Source organism: Excalfactoria chinensis, chromosome 1 (assembly GCF_039878825.1).
Source record: "Excalfactoria chinensis isolate bCotChi1 chromosome 1, bCotChi1.hap2, whole genome shotgun sequence".
Classification (NCBI taxonomy): domain Eukaryota; kingdom Metazoa; phylum Chordata; class Aves; order Galliformes; family Phasianidae; genus Excalfactoria; species Excalfactoria chinensis.
This window is the reverse complement of record NC_092825.1, coordinates 20,675,551-20,696,172: the sequence shown is the minus strand read 5'-3', so window position 1 is coordinate 20,696,172 and position 20,622 is coordinate 20,675,551. Positions and strand designations below refer to the sequence as shown.

Genomic DNA, 20,622 nt, shown 5'->3' with positions numbered 1-20,622 from the left:
GGCAGGTACTGTTTCACATGTTAACAGAGCCAAGCTTAACATCTTTACCTTCCAAGATAGTATATATTCTGGCAGTTTATGTCTGGGATCTTTCTGCATTAAATTACATCTAAATAATGGAGCTCCTAGGCACAAAGCAAGGTGTAGCATCTTATAATCAGGAAGCAATTAAAGCTGCAATTAAAGCTGCAGTGTCGTCAGGTAAGAGACTCAGCAGTCAAACAGTGACAGAGACAGCTCATAAACACATTGTCAAAAGAGATGAAAACTTCACTGTCACTCTCAGCCTTTTGATCTTTTGAGATGCAAAGGATGACAGACACCAAAACAGAACCACACACAGCTGAGCACCTCCGCTAGGTTTGAACAAACCCCAAGATAAAGCTTCAGCAACGTCAGTATGCCTTAATGTCAGTAGAATAAATAAGTTCATACTGAAGTTGGACTAGATCTTGGTTCGAATCAATTTCAGTAAAGATTCATGACAATTTTTCAATCAATTCTTTCCTGCATTTAACTAAATGCAAGATGCTATTTTAAGAACAGCTGCTTTTACCTGTATCATTTCTGACGAGAACCTACCTCAGGTTTGTTTTGTTTATCTGTTTTTTTTAAATACATTTTAGAGTGAATCTGAAGGCAGGCTTCCAGTGCTACAATATTCAGAGGAGAAACAACAAAAGGACTGGAGAGCTTCAAAATAACCCATTGTACTACAAGACTTTAGTCTGAATGCTATACAAGCAATATGAATTCCTGATTCCAACACAGCAGTAGAGAAGAAATCAATGTCATTAATCTCAAACCCAATGGAACTGAGCTATTGACTTTCCCATCTTTTTAGATGACACCTTCTGGTTCATTTCAATTAGGACCAGAGGACAGTAATTCAGGGTGGGTTTTTTGTGTGTGTGTGTTGTTTGTTTTTTTTTTCTTTTTCTTTTTCATTTTATCTAGTACGAAACTCTGAATGCTTTGCAGAAAGAAGTTACATTTCCTAATCCATGCAAGTAGGTGTAGGAAAGAAATGTGCTGTAAATCTGTACTGCGAGTACACACAGGTAGTATCCCTCCCCTTCTCCCCTGACATTTTCCTTTTTGTTTCTGGTGGTGTTTAACTGAGTTCACTTCATGTGACTTAATGTGAAATCACGAGCTACATGGTACATGGAGTGTATAACATAACAGCCCTTTAAGTCTGCTTAAAACACATCAGAACAATTACTATTATCCATACCTAAAAGTAAAAATAATGTTACTTATTGAAAAAGAAAACTGATGTATCTGAGTGGGCAAAGTTGTAAGTTACAGAAAGCTGGAAAACAGCAAAGAGGCAGGGAAGGCAAGTATCAAGCTCATTTAGCTGTTGTCTAATTAGCTTCCAAAATACTGTTCAACTAAGAGTTCTTCCAGTGATTTAGTCGGAACTATGTGACAGAGACTGTGTACACACATAAATAAGACAATATCTAACAAGGCCATTAATATTCTCATTTGATTTGCCCTGCAAAGTACTATTAAGACATGAGCAATGAAAAGTAGGCAAGTAGAGAATTTTAAGGCAGCCTGTGATTGGCAGCCACCAAAAGGCAGCCAATATCTACAATGCTCTGACACCTCGTAAGGCCTTTCAGATGACTCATATCTGCAGATGATATTGTTTATAAGATTCAGTAACATAAAGTAAGGTAATGATCCAGCTGAAAATGAGCAAAATAATACAAAGCCAGATAATATCCCAGACCAACCTGCTCCATCTCTCGGCCCATGAATTAGTTTTCAGACGAATGTGACCTACTGCAAGGATGTGCAGCACAGACTGGTTCCAAACAATTTCACCAAGCTTGCCTAAAAGGAACTCTCAAACTGCTGTCTCTGAAAACACTTAGAAACACACAAATGACTTCATGTTCTACATCAGTGTATGAGGAGTTTTCACATAACATTGCACTGTGAACAGACATTTAAACATGAGGAAAACTAATCATATCTAAAATCCTACTCCTCTTCAGAACTTAAGTGCCAGGCATCGGGCTGGAGGACATGGCTTGTCTTACATTCCTAAACACTATTCTGGAGAGAAATGCCGTGAGATGAACCAGAGGAAAGACTAGCATGGATGAACACGGAACTTCTCCTGAGACTTCAGGACAAAGAGAGAGTCCACCTCTTGTGGAAGAAGGGACAGTCAACATGGGGAGAGTGCAAAGAAGTTATTAGGATATGCAAGGAGAAAATTAGAAAGACCCAACTTTAATTCAACTTAGCCACTGTAGTACAAGACTATTTAAAAAAATAGATATTATATATATATTTTTACAAACATATTAACAGTAAGAGAAGGACTAAGGAAAGGGTGCTTTACCCTCACTGTAAAAGGTACTTTCCTTATATCCAACCTAAATCTACTCTCTTCAAGTTTGATGCCATTTCCCCTTGTTCTGTCATAACAGACCCTGCTAAAGAGTCTGCCTCCTTCTTTTCTGTAGCTCCCCTTTAGGTATGGAAAGGCTATCATGTCACCTCACAGCCTTCTCTTCTCGAGGCTGAACAGCCTCAGCTCTCAGTTCTGGAGGAACTACTACTATTAGAATTCCTACAGCCAGAAACTGCTTGCAAACTTGACATGATATCGTTTTCATAGTCAGAAAACAGATGACCTGACCTTCTGGGCAAGGAATCGTACTCAGTTACCACATAATGATTCAAAAGATTCATAAATCATAAATCATGGGAGGTACCAGTCTATTCTGACCTTAAAGGCTCAAGTCTGCCCAAAGAGCTGGAGAGTTAATTACTATCCCACTAACATTCTGATAGTCCAATTTTATTTTCTCGTTAAAAAGAAAATATATATATATCAAAAAGCTGTGTCTCATTTTGGTAGATTAAAATTGGTTTGATAAAATTTATAGGTAGTAGCTGGCATTTTAACCTATGGTATCCACTTTCTCCTTTCTGAATTGTATGAACTCTATATAAAGTGATAAATCAAATGCAAAGAATGCGCATCTTTGCCTTGGTAGCTATAGCATTTTTTTCCCCTTTTGATGAATACTTCTCTTACCAATCATCTCCTACACTTCATATGGCTTCAGTAATACTGACTGTTACCACTTATTGCTGTTTTACTCACATCATCAGTTTAATTGCAGCCTTTCCTTCCTTCTTACTATGATTGCTTTCACCCACCATATTTGCAAATCACTGTCTGTGAGTAAGCAAATTTTATTAAACAAATCCTAATTTTCTCACTCCCAGCCAGTCAGTTTTACCAGCTTAAGCTTCAAGAAGCCGCACTTCAGGAGCTGCAAGAGTTGTTGCATTTACTCTAGCAGCTTTGCTGAAGAGTTCTTAACATCTGCGAACCACTTAAGTGATATAATAAAAATAGAAATAGAGGTGATATACGTGTATATTATATACAATGCCCTTTATTATGACTCTTAGTTTTGTCTTATCCCTTCTGCTACTAAAACAGTAGACAGCAATTAGTGTCGCAGAGAATAACGATGATCTTGTTTTCTTTCTTGAGCAGCCTTGCTTCTGTAGAGTTATCTCTTGCTCTCTACAGACCCGCTTTGGTTCCTGTCATCTGAAAATGTGTTGCACCTTCCTGAAGGTGTCTGTCACCCTCCACTGACTACAGGGAGCATTTGCACAACCGCACACTTAGATTCTACACCTGAACTTACAGGAAATTATTTTCAGCTTCACACTCTCAGCTTAGCTGAGATTTGATTTATTATTTAGTAACCGATTATTACAGAGTTTTCTTTCCCCTGTTCCTCTTTGTAAGATATGACATTACAATTGAACTTACAAAACATATTCTTTCAAAGTGTTTCCTTTCTACCGTGATTTAATTTTGATATACTAGTACAACCTTTTCCTAATTTTAGGTATCACCAACCCAGACCTTTTTTGGTTTGGGTGAAGCCTGTCTTTTCCATACAGATCTCTGTCAGCTGAAAGTTTTGCTAATTCTTAACAAGCTTCCTCCTCCTCCTCCTCACAACACTTTCTTCAAGAACACACTGAAGTGCTCCCAGCGCACGGCACAGAGCCAGCTACACAGGCAGGATTAGCTTCAGAATGCTGCTATGGAAATCCTGCTCTTTAAATACTATTTTTACATGACTCGGGAAGAGTTTCTTCACTTTAGAAGCCTATCCTGTATGAAAGAGCACTGCAACGAGAAACCTTAAAAGAGCTGATGGCATTTCAAAAACAGCTCCATGACATCTTTACACAAAAACTGGTGATATTTTTTTCCGTGATAATCTTTTCCCTCCTTGAAATTAAGAAATTAACAAAAATTAAGAAGTTAATTTACCATACTCTCAAACTCAATTCAGTGGCTGGCATGAGATGACTTCTCCTAACTGTGAAGCTGATTTTGCTGCTGTCCTTATTTTGCAGATTGCTGCTCCCATTACTGCTCTCACAAAATACGTATATATAGCTCTATTTTTGTTTTAATGTGGGTTTTTTGTTTGTGGGCCTGGGTGTTGTATTTTTTTTTTAAACACCTTTTCCTTGAGACCAGATACACCATCTCATTCTTTCAGCCCCTAGCCCTCCCTAACACCTGAGTGATAAAGCCAGCACTGCCCGGGCCAGCTCCTCCCTCAGAAGCTCTCCTAAACACTCTGTTAACAGACATAGGGGTGGCTGCAGAGCAGCCCTGGGCACCTCGCACACTGCAGAAGACTCAGAGAAGCTAGGAAACAAGTGGCCTGTCCAGCAGCATCGGACACAGAAAGCACCTTGTTGCCCTCAGAGCAGTACTTACTGCTGTTCCTACTGCAGCTGAAGCAGCATGAAGCATACTCTGCAGAAGCACGGTTGCTGTTTGAGGTGAATGGCAGAAAAGACAAATACAGCCAAAAGTCACCCTGGAGGGCTCCTGGCAGACCCCCATCTGCCTCCTGAATGGAGGCTTTTTAAAGCTGCAGAGTGCTGTGCAGTGTGCATCAGTCCTTCCCCCCACAGGAGGAGAGGTGTCACTAATGAACAAACTGGAAATTACCACAGATATTGCCATTTGGGGAATTTGATTAGGTCAGTTATTTCCTTCCCACCGAACAGAGGAATACTAGAAAACCCTACCTGAAGTCTCACTATTCCAAACACTGTACCTGGTTAGTATTAAAGAACCCCCCAGCCTTGTGGACCCAGATGAAAGCACTGGGAATCTCAGATGTTTCCCCAAGGAGCAGCTTAGTCATCCCAAACAAATACATTTCTGTAGGCTCTAATGTACTGAGTCCCTGGATGGACCTGTTAGTCAGCTACGTGTGTGCTGAAATCCAGACTTCTCCTGCCCTTCTTGTAGCTGTTGTTCATGAGTGCATTTTACACCATTGCCTGGCCATGCTGAGGATAGCCGCCCTGCCCATCAGCCAGCAGCCAGGCAACAGCCACACCACTTCAGGTCATACCGCTACCCCCAGTGGAATTACTCCCAGTGTGTCAAGCATGTTTCATCACAGTCATCTTCAGAAGAGTCACTGTGACTTTTTCAGACCTCCTTTTTAAAGCTTTTGTATATTCAAGACTCACTTTACCTTGTTCCATAATAACGCTTAGTCAGTTGCTGTACTGATAAAGTACGAAAAAAAAGCAGTTTAAGCATAATGTGCATGTCTTCCAAATCACTGAAGTGGAGTGGGCTTCCCTCTCCAACCGCATTCAGTCAGAATTACATCTGTTACAGGATCACTGATTCACGTTTCTAAAAGTGCTTTAAAGGTGGATACATAAATACATTTTAAAGAAACAACAAAGACTGAGTGGGAAAAAAACAAAAAACACACAAAAACTTTCACTACTTTGAATCACAGAATGGCATGGGTTGGAAGGAATCTCAAAGATCATTGTGTTCCAGCCCCCCTCACCACGCACAGGGTTGTCAACTACTAGATTAAGCACTAGGTCAGGATGCTCAGGGCCCCATCCAACCAGGCCTTGCACACTTCCAAGCATGGGACATCCACAACTTCTCCAGCAGCCTGTGTCAGTGCCCCACCACCCTCTCAGTGAAAAATTTCACTGACATCTAATCTAAATATCCCCTCCTGTAGTTTATAACCATCTCTCCTTGTCCTATCACTACCTACTATTTCTATACGCTTCCAATATATATAAATGTTATCCTATTGATCCTGTGATTCCATTGATATACTGGTATATCAAAACAAAAGAATGCTGTACACTGAAGTTCTGAGCATTTCCTCAAAGCAACGGCATATGAACACGTGGCAGACAGATGAGACCTCTCTGATACCTGTTCTGTGCAGAGAATGCTTTTGGTGCCGAAGGTAACAAATCAAATTCCATCTCAGGGGCTGTCATCAGGCCGGCTACACCATTATTTTGACAGGAAAAGTGGACTTCTTTAAAAATCAATTCCTTTGTCACAGTCTGTTGTGTGGAGAAGGGATGCTGTCTGCACTGAAAGCTGTTAACTTGCCCTTGCTGCTGTTTTCTGTTGAATTTGAACAAGTTTTGGAAACAGCCCTTGTCTTCCGTCTTCAGATGAGGACAGACAGACATACCTTCCTCTCCAACAGAGGAGATCATGTTTGAAGAATTACTGGGAAACCTAGAGCTGCCAGGAGACTTTATATTTTAAATGTCAGGAGAGAGGACTAAATGAAACCGTGAATCTTTAGTTTGAGAGCCATAAAACAATTCTGAGCTCAAAAACACTCATGGACATCAATCTGACTCTGAAGCGATATATAAAATTTACTCTTTTCAGAATTAATAGCAGAACCAAAAGTAGCTGCATTTCACAATGAGTAAGAATTAAAATATCCTTCCCTGAACTGCCTGGAAATTTCTCTTTGGCTCCTATTCAAAGCAGCCTTATCTTTTTTCAACAGGCTGTCTTAAAACAGCTGTGACAACACTTACATGCATTTTTCCTCTCTTGCTGCCATTTTTGGGGTAAAAAGTCTGACCAAGGCATCATCAGTCTGCCTGGTAACACTAACAGACAACTCAGTCTCCTCTTCCCAGACTCAGAGGAGCAGTTCAATGCCAGCCACACACTTGTTGACTCAAGATGATCACACTGCCATGGCAGAAGGAGGGCAGCCTGCCTGCAGCTTTCAGACCCCTTTCGTTGGGATATTACCAAGGACTGAAAAGGTCACGTGCTTGTTCTGACTTCATCCTCTATATGTAACCTAAAGTCCTGACCACATTTAATGCCAGAAGTGAGGCATCCTTCCAGGAGAGGGCAGGACTTCTCAAGGAGACTCTGGGGTGACATCTCAGCACTTCTTTCAGGGGTACCCACAAGAAGGAAATTTACATTTATACATATCTATGTTGACAGACACTGCCATGAGTCCTGTGTGTTTTAAACTCAACCCCTCTAGCAGCAATGAATGCTCTACTCATGCAAAACTTGTCTTCTGAATGAAGATGGACATCTTATTCATCTTCTCTTTACGGCCATTGGTTGGTGTGGTCTTGGCTCTCCTTCCTTTCAGTCTTAGCTTCAAAATTCAGCACAAGAGTCAGCTAAGACCGGTATGACAGCAGTGTTAGGAGCTCTTCTGAAGTCAGAACAGTTTCTTAAGTTTCAGGTGAGAAGAAATTCCCAACAGCGGTTTTGCACTGAGGAGGAAGCTGAAGGTAAGAGAATTTGCCACTACAGCGCAGATTTTGATATTCTCTCAGATGACACATGTAAACAATGAGCTTTCTGGTACCTCGTCTAAGACATGATTTATCAACAAAACAGATTGGTATCAAATGAAAAGAAACATGTAGTTTTAATGATGAAGCCCCGCATTTGAAAGTTCTTCAGACAGACGATTTGAACGATGGTCCTTGCATGTTTAAAAAAGAAACACATAACTTCATATGAGCTACAGAGCAAACTGAGCATGACTAATATGAAGGTGTAAAGCTGCTGGTGTAGTTACTGATGCACATCACACCCAGAGTGACAACAGTATATTTCTGATTAGGTACAGATAGTTGTCTGAAGCTTGTCTTTAATTTCAGCATTACAGTCATGGAAATTAGAAATGAAAACTGGCAAGCAGGGAGCCAGTCTACTCTTTTTGACCTTTCTCTGGAGTAAAGGAAAAACGAAGTTAAGAAGTGACTCACACATGCTCAAAGAAGTCACTCCTTACCTGTTCTTTCCTCATCACTTCATCGGCAGCAGAGATTGACTGTCTGAAGCAGTTCTCACTATGGTAAATCTCTTTCATGCTGAAAGATGAAAGCTTTAGCTTACTTCCCAGATGGACTCAGTAGTCCAAGAGGAAAACAGAGCTAAAATCATCACAGTGAGCTGCAGTATCCTGGTGGATCTGTGAGTTCCCAGCATACCTCAAGACACTCATATACTCTGGTTTCCCTCTGACTCCCCTGCCAGGACCAAGGTACACAGGACTCATCAACTCCATACATGCAGAGAAAATGAGGGAACTAAATGGAAAGCATTGCTTGCTTTTGCTCCCTTATTTAATTTTCTCAGTTGGATTTGCTGCATGTCTGAAACACAGTCAGAAGATGAGTTGGAACAAGGCAACAAGGATCATTTACAATTAATCAATGATTTCTGCTGCAACACTCCTGTATTTCAGAAAGAACTTTCTTTGCCAGCTGCACATGTTATGCCACTTACTCAGCCTCAAGGACCATTCTGTTTGGTCTTTACACAGTTGAATAAAAGAGGTGATAGGACAAGATGCCACTGTCCAGAAGCAAAAACCAGTTGGTATTTTAGGATCTCATCTGCAGGTCCATAATTTCCTCCCAAAGTAAACAGAGAAGGAATGGATGGATTGCAACTAAGAACAGCTCTAGTACAATAACTTCCAAGAAACAAATGGATTCTGGATCCTGATAAAAGCTAATCCTGAAAAACCATTCAACCCCCTCAGACTGTTACCAGTGATGAAAAGGGGGCCAAGCAGAGGAGGCCCCATGAGTCCCTGATCATTGAATCTGAGATGAATATGTGAAGAAATTGTTATGTAGGCCTCTCTTGCCTATGTATTTTTCATCCGACATCTCCTTTTGTTCAAGAATGAATACTGAATTCCTTCAGTTTGGCACAATATTGCTGCCTGAATGTTACTAAGGTTTGAAAACTTGCCATTTTTCTTTTTCTTTTCTTTTTTTTTTTTTTTTTTTTTTTTTTAAATAGAGTTTTGCATAAGCTTTGACTGAGTGGTTTGTTTATAGTTTTGTACTGATTTTTGCTGAGCTACCATAAGATCAAAAGCCTAATAAAGAAGGAACTTCCTTTCTGTTAGGAAAAGATCAGATTTTAAGAGTTTAAAATTACTTCTTAATTAATAGCAAAAATTAAAGGATGTTTTCTAATTTGTGTGTGTTATCTTGAATAAGAAGTTGCTGTACTACTACCTTGGAAAGCAGTAAGGCAAAAGGGGTTCAATATCATTCACATTAGTTGTGCCACTGTTGATTACAGCAGTGCAAGAACAAATAGTACAGGGCTAGAGAGTTAACTTTGCTTTGGTACATTTTGCTTGCATTTAATTTAGCTACTTACAGAGGAAGTATTTCTGAAAACAATCACTCAGAGACAACAAGCAAAACAGAAAATGGACGTCAACAGGACACTGACTCTTGCAATTTGTCTACAGATTCCTGCCACAGTGTTCTGGACTGCCAAGATACGAACCAAGGAGAAGAATTATGAAAGGTCAAATAAACAAACCACACTGTAATTCTATATGTATACTGACAAGGATATACTTCTATATACTTCTATATGACTGTTTATGTTCAAAGGAAGATTAAAAAGGCTTACAAGTGAATGGACTCAGAACAAGAAGATATGTATACATGTGGTTAATTTTAAGCTAGTCAAAAAAAAACGCCTGAGAAAATGAAGCATTTCACTGAAAATGAAATCTGAGCTCCACTTAAAGTACACCTTATTTTTAAACTCAGAAGGATGTGCTACACTGATATCTGCATAGAATCATAGAATCACCAAGGTAGGAAAAAACCTCCAAGATCATCCAGTCCAACCGTCCAGGTATCACCAGTATTTCCTCATTAAACCACATCCCTTAGTACAACATCTAAATGTTTCCTGAATACCTCCAGGTACATTGACTCCACCACCTCCCTGGGCAGCCCATTCCAGCACCTGACCACTCTTTCAGAGAAAAAAATTTTCCTAGCATCCAAGCTGAATCTCCCCTGCCGCAACTTAAAGCTATTATCACTAGTCTCATTGCTAGCTGTGTGGGGTAAAAGGCCAGCCCTCACCTCACCACAAACATACAATGAGCAGAATAACACATTATTCAGCACATGTATTTATCACAGTGAAACTGCGGGGACTAACACATACAAATAAAGGTTACTTGCTGTTCTTACAGAAAAGCCTTTCCTAAAATTGAAATGTAACAGAAACACACTACAGAAGCTACTGGAGGTGTTACAGGAAGCCTTGCTCAATACAGAGCTGCCATGAGTATCTGCACCCAGCTTTTCACAGGTGGGGCTCCATGGCCCATGTATCTATTCTGGCACTGTCACTTGTGAGTCCTCATTCCTCTACATCAGCTTCCAATCCACATTGCTGCCAATCGCTTGCTTTGATATCACTTGCGAGGAATTAATTATTAAAGCATGTTAACCAATAAGACAAACGTATTAATCAGTTGAACTAATGGAACAAACAGAACTACACCAGGATTTGGGGATGTGTATGGAAGCATCACAGGAAATCACAGGAAAAGAGTAAGGTCAAAATAGGGACCATGCCTGATGTCAAGTTACTTGCTACAGATCAAGACCACGTATTTTGCTCTGCATTTTTATTTTGCCTAGTAGGCACAAGATAAACTTAATACAAAGGTAAATCAGCAAGCTAAGCAATGAGCTTAAGTTAATCAGAAAAAATAAACTAAGAAATCAAGGGAGATGGTTTGATGGCAGGGCCAAGTGGAAAGGAAACAAGTTTCCTTATGGAGGCAGTTACTGTTCACTAGCTGTGCCCTACGCAGGTAATTACTAACTGGAACAGACCTGGTAATCTATTTCTTCCCACATGCTCCATTTAAGATAATGTTGTTCCTTGTTGAGTGAGAATCTTTGGTGGTTAACAACTTTATGGCTGGATTGAACTTCGAAGAAACATCTTCCTTGCTCTGAGGGGAGTAAAACCTTTATGAGGCAATATAGAATAGAAAAAGCTATCGCTTTTGGCACTGCAAAGCTAACTTCAGTAAATAAAAAGCTTAAGAATCTCATTTTCTAATTTGACATCTCAGCAATACTCTGTGGTGGGAAATGTAGATCAATCAAAATCTGAAAATAATCACTAAGTAAATATTTACATCACTGTTTGTTTCTTGCTTTCACAGCTCTTGAGATGTAAGATTTTTTTTCCTTTGTAATTAGTAACAGGGCAGAAATTAAACACCGTTGAGAAAGATCAGTGTGATCACTTCTCATTTACCAACTTCCAAATTTTAGCCATTCATTTGCTGACCTTTTTCATCCCTTTCTGCCTTGTTTCCTCTAGATTGGTTTACTCAGAGATTCTTAGTTTGCCAATAAGCAGAAAATGCCACTTTTCGAAGACACTACCTCAAGCTTTAAGAGATTTTGACAAGCCACAAGTCTATAAAGCTAAAGCTTTCTGTCACAAAGTAAAACGGTAACAGAGAGTTTTAGCAAAACACCCAAATGACATTCCTTTTTTCCCCATTGCCAAGAAATCTAAGAATAAATGAAATAACACTCAAAATAAATCTGAGTCCTAAAAATTCCATACATTGATACAGGAAAACAGGAGGTTCTCTCCTTCTTTATTTCTTCACACATGGGTTGTCTGTTTTGCCTTTTTTAAGGTGAATAAATATTTCAGCTACTAGTTGCTTATTATTCAGTAGAACGGTTAATTAGAAAGATATTATTCTGGCAGCTTTCTACAGTGAAACTCTCATCAAAACTTGAAACCTAAAGAAAAGATGTGAGAAAATTCCAGTACCTACAGAGTCAGGGAATAGAGAAAGAGACACTGGTTGGGCAGACTTTGGCTGACGAGAGTCTGCAGGCATCCTGCTAAAATTTTCACTTTCGGTGCATTCAGAGTCCTGGAGTGTACTACTGACGTTAAACTGCATGCTTCCCTCTGGTCGTGGAGAAAGGCAGCAAGCCAGAGAACACATCAAATATCTGACTGCTGAAAAAGTGTCTGGTTGTTCTCCATTATTCAGGAGAGACCCTGAGATGCGCTTCAACTGCAGCACACAACAGAGATGACAAAATGAAGGCACAAAGGAAAGTTCATTGGTATTAATGTAAGTTGTTAATGAAATACTTTGCAGTAGTGTTTTGCCTTCCACGGGGCCTGAAGAGTCCATGCTGAGACCTGGTCTAATTTTTAAATATCACTGAAAAGGCAGAGGAGAAAGACAACTTAAAAAGATGAAGAGTTGCTATCATTTGAGTATCTAATGAAAGAAATAAAAGTCCTTCAATATAATGATTTATATGTTGGGGAAAAAAAGAACTTCTGAGCATTACTTTAAGACTTCTGAAGCACCGATGTTATACTGTCACCTGTCCTATTATCAGCATACCAGAAAAACTGCTTGTTTTCAGTTCACAAAACAGCAACAACAGAAACGTAGACAATCCGTCTCAGTGCATCTCCCTGCTAACTGCAAAACTGAAGCCTAAATAATGTCTTGTTTCCTTTGAGACACAAAAAAACCCAAAACAGCAGTAGGATTAGGAGAAAAATAATTAAGCAATGGTGAACGAATTCACTGTTGTGTAACAGTTTGAGCCATTCTTGGTGTTCTAACTGCTTTGTTCAGATTATTAGGCAAATCTTGTATGTCTGTTAAACAAGTAAATAATGTCAGAAGCTGCTCCCTATAGCAGAGATGTACCTCACCCAACACTAATTACTTCTGCAGTGTTGAGTCCACAAGATATTCCATATTCCCCATTAACAACAGCAGTCAAAAAAACAAACAATAAGAATAGTTACTAGGATATTTTCTTTCTCATTCACTGAGCCATTTCTTCCTCTCTTCTCATCTGCACACACTGCTTGCAAAGCCAAGATGGGTGCAACTAAAACACTGCTCTCCTTCCCTCAACTACCTCATCTAGATGTTTGAAATAAAGATCTGCTGTAATACATCTGTAATGCTAATATGAAAACTGCATGACATCCTCAGTCAAATCATCAATGATTATCCACAAATACCAGTGCCTGAAGAGACTGAAACAGACAGCCTCAACAGTCAACAATTATATTCTGTGCAGATGCACAGCAAAATTCTTTGCTCCTCTGGGTGGAAATGAAAACGGGGTACTCATCCTTTAGAAAGGCAAAGAAAACTGTTAGGTGTAGTTGGTCTGAAAAGCAAGAAATGAGACTATTCCATTACTGACACACTTTCTACACACGAGCAACATAACAGCATGCCCTGATGGGAAGACACACATCATGGAGCTGCAATCCAGCTAACTCTCCTCAGCCCAGGGTGGGCTTGATTATGTAAAGCGAGTTTGAATTCATCGTGCCTTATCTCCCCTTCACTTCTCTGAGGAACGTAATTAGACTGCTAACACTGAAGCAATCTGCATTACACGCCAAATTGAGGCGACTGATCCAAAACGTTGAAGGCACTGGAGTTTCTTCAATGAAGTGCATGACCTAGATAATTCTCCTTTGTGTCTCTCTCTTGGAGGTGGCCAAAAAACATTTTGCTAAAGCTTTTCAAAGAGCTGCCTTATGATAGACCTTACAATAACAGCCCCACACCAAGGTTACACTGAAGTTTGCCAAAGTTTCAAGACAACTGAAAAGAAACAAGCAGTACAAATGCTGGTAAGTGCAACTGTAAACATTTGTTGTTGAAAGGCTCCCTCACAAGGCAAAACACCAGATCATCCTAGAGTTAATGTAAGGAAACATACAGCGGAGACTTCTTCTGCAAAGGAGACTGTTATAACCATACCTCTCAAACTGTTCTAATGCTCGGGTTTTTGAAAAGGATCTAAAGAAAGAAAGAGCCCATGTCCCTCAATATAGCTATGTATGCTAATTATGGCTTTCAAAACAAAACCACAAAATGACAGCAGAAATCAGCTGAAATCCATTTAGCTTCCATAATTTTATCTTAATGTATTTAAATACATGTTTGAACTACTGATTCCATTATTTTGCCTTGCCTATATCAAAACAGAACATTACAACATTTAATTACTATCTATTTTGTGTATGTTTTGATTCTAATGAATGCTTTTTAGTTCTTTTGAGGTCATCTTCATCAGGATCATGCCTTTTGTTGCCTTTGAATAGGAACTGTATACGTAGAATAGATGATATTAAAATCAAGCCATAAAAGCAGCCAAAGCATCACTTAGTCCAGGAAGCTACTACCTTGTTGCATTTTCACCAAGATACTTTCATCCCTCCTTTCTTTGATATAACTACAAAAATCTTCAGAACATTTTATTCCATGATTATGGGCTGAAATGGCACCACTGCTTCACTCCTGCCTTTACAGAAATACACATTTTTACTCCAGGCTAACTCAATATCCAAATGTCGTAATAATAAAAAGAATTTTAAAAAGCTCCAGAACGAAATTAATCCTTTTCTAAGGGTAAGAGCAGAGAATTATACTTTTGTGATGCTACCACACACTTTCATTATTGGTCAAACAACCACTCTGCATTAAGGAAAGAAAGCTATTTTCATGATTCCTGTAAAAGTCTACATAGTTTTGATCAAAATAAAGAATCAGTGACGCTAGATAGGTGTATCTGCACTGGTAGACGTCTACAGTAATATTACACATAATTTTCTTTCACTGCCTGTCTCTACAGATCTTACAAACTCCTTAACAGCCCAACTGCTCATGCTCCAGATTGAAGTTGGCCATCTTGACTTTGTATGGTGACCACACCAACAAGTGCTGGGTACCACATGGAGAGTTCTTTCTGCAGGGCAAGAAAAGTGCTTTTTGCCTCCAGCAGCCCTGCTCAACTCTTGCAGACCTCAAAGGCCTCTGTTGGCCCTTGAGGATTTTGAACCAGAGGATAAAAGTTTTTGAAGGATGCTCGCTCTACAAACTGCAGAAGCTGAAAGGTGTCACCCAATCCCTCTTCTATGGAAAGTGAATGAAACTGTTTCACTTAGAAAGTTCCCTCCAGGAGGTGCAGACCCAGTAGCTGAGATCACACACCAATCTCCTGTCTCATGGGTCTCTATTGGCCACATCTCAGTACTTTCCTATTGTCAGATTCCAGTATGCAAGAGTTTAATTTTCCCAGGACTTCAACACGAGACTTGAAACAGAAATTAAGTTAAATATGATCTTCATATCACAGGCGAATATGTACAGTCAAACTAGGTCTGATTTTAAATTATGAAAAACTCTCAGGGCCAACTGCTACAGATCCTGCATTTAACATTCAGATTTAACCAGCATGCAGTAATTATGAGTTAGAACCACATACTTAAAATGAGGAAGCAAGAAAAACAGGAAAAACACCAGTACATACAACTTTGTGCAGCCGCACAATGCTTGAAGCAGAGTTGATAACCTCATTGTGTGCAATCATTGTAATGAAAAAGTTTTCATTATTACAAATGCTCATCACAGTGCTCTGCAGCTACATTGTTCATACCTAAGACTGCATATATTCAAGGCTGAAGAATCAGTCCCGTAAGTTTAATAGCTATGTATTCATTCTAGGCTACATCTTTGGTGGTGAACAAACCTCTTAGGGCTCTACTCAAAAGCATTTTCCAGTCTCCACAAAGGAACATACAAGAATATGAAAGAGTGTATATCTATATCTATATGTATGTAGGTATGTATATATATGTATGTGGGTATCTATATATATGTATAACAAACAGGGTTGACATATGCAAAGAAATACTTTATTTCATAAATTCCTCTGTTGGTTTTACACTGACCAGTGTGTTTAATATAATTACTCATAATAAATTGCCATGTGATTGGATTTTTCTTTTTATCCAGAAAGCATCACCAACATCCAATGTTCTGCAGATTAGAAACTGGCTTAATGTCCACAATGGAATTTTCCACATGCTCACACACACACACACACAATCACCACCAAATGTTTAGTTCTGAATGATTACAGAAATACAACTGTAAACATTCATTTATCTCTTTTAAAAAGAAGAGGGGAAGAGGAAATATCTAGATGATAAGTATATACAAGGAAATCACACTGAATTTCTAAGAGCTTAGAAAACGCAGTGTGGGGCTAGGGGAGAGTAATTGCACAGAACAGAAAAATAAACATTTACAGAGGATCAAAGAAAACCTGATGCAACTTTTCCTGTGAACTGTTTTCCTATTTCAATTTTACAATAAATTGAAAATAATTCCAAAATACTAATAGAAAGTCTTAAAACCCATTGAAACATTTGAAAAGACATAACACTGACCAATGTCAGCCTCCCCAGGTACTCCTGACACAGGAGTATGACACTTCCAAAACAAACTTGACTCTCTAACAACACAGTGAGATTCATATTGATAATAAATAAGCTCTTTCAGCAACTATTTCTAGAAATAAATAGCTCAATCTTTGAGCTACAGTAAGTTCCTAAATCCTACAGACTTACCCTTAGATTCTAAAAGAGGAAAACTATGAACAAAACCAGTAATTAAAAACAGTTGTAATGAATTCAAACATTTGGAACTAATAATATAAGGACTTGTGTCATAAACCCAAATCAAACCTTCTCTTTCATATTTAAAGATAAAAAAAAAGGGTGCAGAAAACTACCTGTAGTAATGAGGCCAGCCTGGCGAGTAATAAGTCTTAAACCATGAGTATTGCATAAGATTAAAAGGAAATTAATCATTTTCACAGTAAAATAATTACTGTGCAGACCACGTATTTGTTTCCTCTCTTGTCAGATAAAATTAAACTGTAACTCAGCAGCTAAAGTATAAGGAAATTAATGCTAAAGCTGATAAGTAGTATGTCCCCATTCAAACTACTAAAAAAGTGTGCCCAAACAGGAGATGTGCTGGAGCACGTGTGGAAGACATACTGACAAGGAAGCATCAGAGCATAGCATCAGGTGAACTCACAAAGAAGTGGTAGGGCATTATCAATGACTGGATAGTGAAGCAAACAAAAAGGGCATGAGAAACAAAGAAATTATAATATTGGTTAGATGCACAAAAGTTGGTTAAAGAACACTGAAGAAGAGCAGTAGATTGAATTAGGTCTCCTGGCCAGATGATGTTCATTAAATCCAATGGCAGATCATTCAGGGTGCATTAATAGTGGATCAAGTCCTACTGTCATTGTAGCCTTGACAGTAATGCAAAGATCTTTTAAAGTTTCTGTTTGAAACTGGATATCTAGAACATCTGTACATAGAATAAGAAGTGGTGAGAACTTAAAATGAACAAGAAATTTGGTCTTCTAATTTATAGGGTAATATTTGATTATTAAGTAAAGCTTTTCACCAAAAAGATTTTTTTTATTTTTATGAGTCCAAATAATTTCATCAACAGACGCAAATAAATTCTAACTGTACAGCTGTTGTTTAAGGATTTAATTTAAAATCATCTTTATTCACTGTCACCTCCTTTCCAAAACAGAGGTTACTTCCTCTAATGCATCGAGCTTCTCACACAGCTTCTTTAAAGAAAGAAAACAAATATTATATCCTTTCCAATTCTATGCCATGTTTAGTATATTTCAGTATCCCACTCCTCTACAGCCTATTGCTTGGCAGCAAACTAGCTCAACCTTGCTCTGCAACACCTTCCAAACTGCTCTTCCTCCCAGTCTTAACTTCTGCATCAGCTATAGAGAAAAAAGGATTACTTTATAAAGATTCCTACACTGTTCTTGCACCCCTACATACAACCTCATGAACGTTCATACTTTCATGTTTCTCCCACAGACTCGTGACCCGCACCCAGTCCTTCCCATCCTTTCATAAGTGCACTTAAGATATTTCATTTATTCCAACTGCTACAGCACTGGTCAGCCTATGACTTGAAGAAACTCATGCTGAATTATCACATTTCTGTGTGACAGAGAGCTCTTCTCATCCTTTCTACCTCTTCTTTTTCTGTGCAACATAATTTCATATATATAAAGTCAAGCTAGAACACCAGTTATAATTTATTTTCTCTGAAGAAAAATGTCATTTGATAGCAAAGAATAGCTGACAGAGAACGAGGATGAATAGTATATGAGAAAGCTAAGAAATCTGAAAAAGATGTGGTAGAGTGAAACAAGAAAAAAGACTCTTAGACAAAAACAAGTTTAACATGCAGCCCTTGCGATTTGTTGAACAAGTTTAAGCTGCATTAGAAATGAATTCATAGTACCCTATGCTAACAGGACATAAATTCTCTGAACACATGCTGCTGATTTTGCAAAAACAACAGCAAAATGTCTTCTTTGTCTGGAACAGGACCTGTGCCTTGTGCAATTAAAAGGACATCTGAAGATCTGCACTGATGCAGGCAGCCACAGAACATCCCCAGCAAGCTACAGCAGAAGGTGAGAGCTGGCCCAGTCATGTGGAAAGCTTTGCTGCTCTGGGAAGAGAACAGACAGCTCCTCTCCAAGAATCCAGCACGTAACTAGAAATCAGAGGACACATTTCTCTAGATGGTAACTTACAAATGAATCTCTGATTAAAAGAGGTAACTTAGACATATGGAGATAAAAGTAGCAGTGCTGAGTTGTGTCAAATGCTGACAGAAAGATTTTTAGCACCAGGAGTTTTTCGTTCTGTCTTCCTTTTTTTTTTTTTTTTCCCTTCTGCAAAATAAGTGGATATTTCCCATTTCAGTTAATCTCCCACGCTGATGCAGTGGATTTCCACTTACAAAATGACAAAGCTGAAGTAGGAAGCTGCTTCTAGAATGTGTGCAAGCTCACAGCTTTCAAAACCTAATATTACTTTTTGTAAGTCTCCATTAGAACAGATCCTGTGAACTTCTTAAACAACAGAGAAAAACGAAGCATACAACTTACCTCATAGTAACTTCGCACAGCATTACAGAATGCTTCATCTGCTACGATTTGTGTCTCCCCATTGAGAAAGGCCTGGAAACGTTCTTTCAGTGTCTGTAGCTGCTGCTTATTGAGCTATGGAAGAAAGAGAGGAGAAGAAGGATTACACATTGAATTCAGTCTCAAAATATGACCATGCAGCATTACAGTCACTTCCATTTGTTGAGGTGATCCACGCACTATCACCTTCACATTTAACAAGAATGCTCAATGAAGAAAACCGACCAAAGGTGCTTAGTCTGCAGTGCACGGACTTTTGGCCATTGATGCTACACCACCATGAAGCAGGTGAGACAAACAACCTGAGAACAGCAGCCAAAAGTCTCCCAGACAGACACTGAATTTCTTTCAGCGGATTTCACATCAAAGCTGAGTGCATTTGAAAGCAGATTCTTAACGGAGAACATTACATGCCTAAGCCTCGCAAACAACCTACTTTATTAAAGTTTAATGTTACGGGAGAAATCAAAATCTGAACGTTCTCCTGGGAGCCCGACAGGCCTTTTATGAGGCTTAATTCAGCTCTTGAAGTATTCAGTACAATATTTCTCTTCTCATCAAATTTGTGTGAAGTGAAAATGTCACACCAAAGGGGACTCCTACTAGCATATACTAATAAAACCAGGCAACAATTAAAGCTAGTCGTTCTGCTTTCCCAGAATGTAAACATTAACGTAAAGCCTTTGTTTCCATATTTCTGAACCTTAACATTACAAAAACTCAAGCCCAACTGGCAGAAAAGTTTATTAATCTTTCCTGTATTTTGCCTTGATAAAAATAAGCTCACAGCCAGATTATTTATTTATTTTTTTTCTGAGAGCAGAAAGTTCTATCTGTAGCGGCTAACCTGCAACAAATAGCATTACCTCAACAGCATCACTGATTCTTATAAAACAACTTTTTGGCGCCTGCAGTATGCATGGCGATTTCATGCTTTCAGATATCTAGTCCATCCACTTTGAAGCCATTTAAGCTACAATGTCGTTAAGGGATTAACAAAATTACTGCTATCCTCCTAATGCTCTACCTCGGACAACCTCTACATCCTTCATACCAAAGGAGGATTTTCATCTTATATCATGCTCTCCAGGTCATGTGCTTCCACTTGGAAACATTCTCCAAATCAAATGCAAAAGCTGTTTTACTTTTACAGAAGACAATCGTATAGATATCATGCAAATGATATGAGGAATCCTCTGAAAAATGGTGAAATGCAGGCAGTAGCAAAGCAAAGACAGAAATGGCGCCTCTGGAAAAAGAATCTGAACATTAAAAACAAATAGTTCTGTTCATCAACTTAGTGTAATGATTAGCAGCACAGAACAAGAGCCAGGAAACCTCCACACAAGAAAAGGCCTCCGCTTGAGATAAGCAAACATCAGCAGAGGCTGCTGTGCCTTGGAAAAGTTCCTCTTGAGAGCAGCAGGCCAGCACTGACAGCCTGCCAGTACGCACCACTGCTACCAAAAATCAATGCCAGAGAAGCAGAGGTTTTGTGTCCACATGTAAACAAAACGGGCTCCTACCCACTCATCTGAC

General features: G+C 39.0%; 1 protein-coding gene across 3 annotated transcripts in view; it reads right to left on the bottom strand.

Annotated features, from left to right (window-relative positions):
* Positions 1-20,622, bottom strand: part of CADPS2 (calcium dependent secretion activator 2) — a 283,917-nt gene that overhangs the window by 204,993 nt on the left and 58,302 nt on the right. For all 3 annotated transcript variants that reach the window (XM_072335394.1, XM_072335402.1, XM_072335413.1), the window contains exon 2: positions 19,045-19,158. In XM_072335394.1, the coding sequence (XP_072191495.1) occupies positions 19,045-19,158 (114 nt within the window). The remainder of the gene's footprint in view (positions 1-19,044; positions 19,159-20,622) is intronic.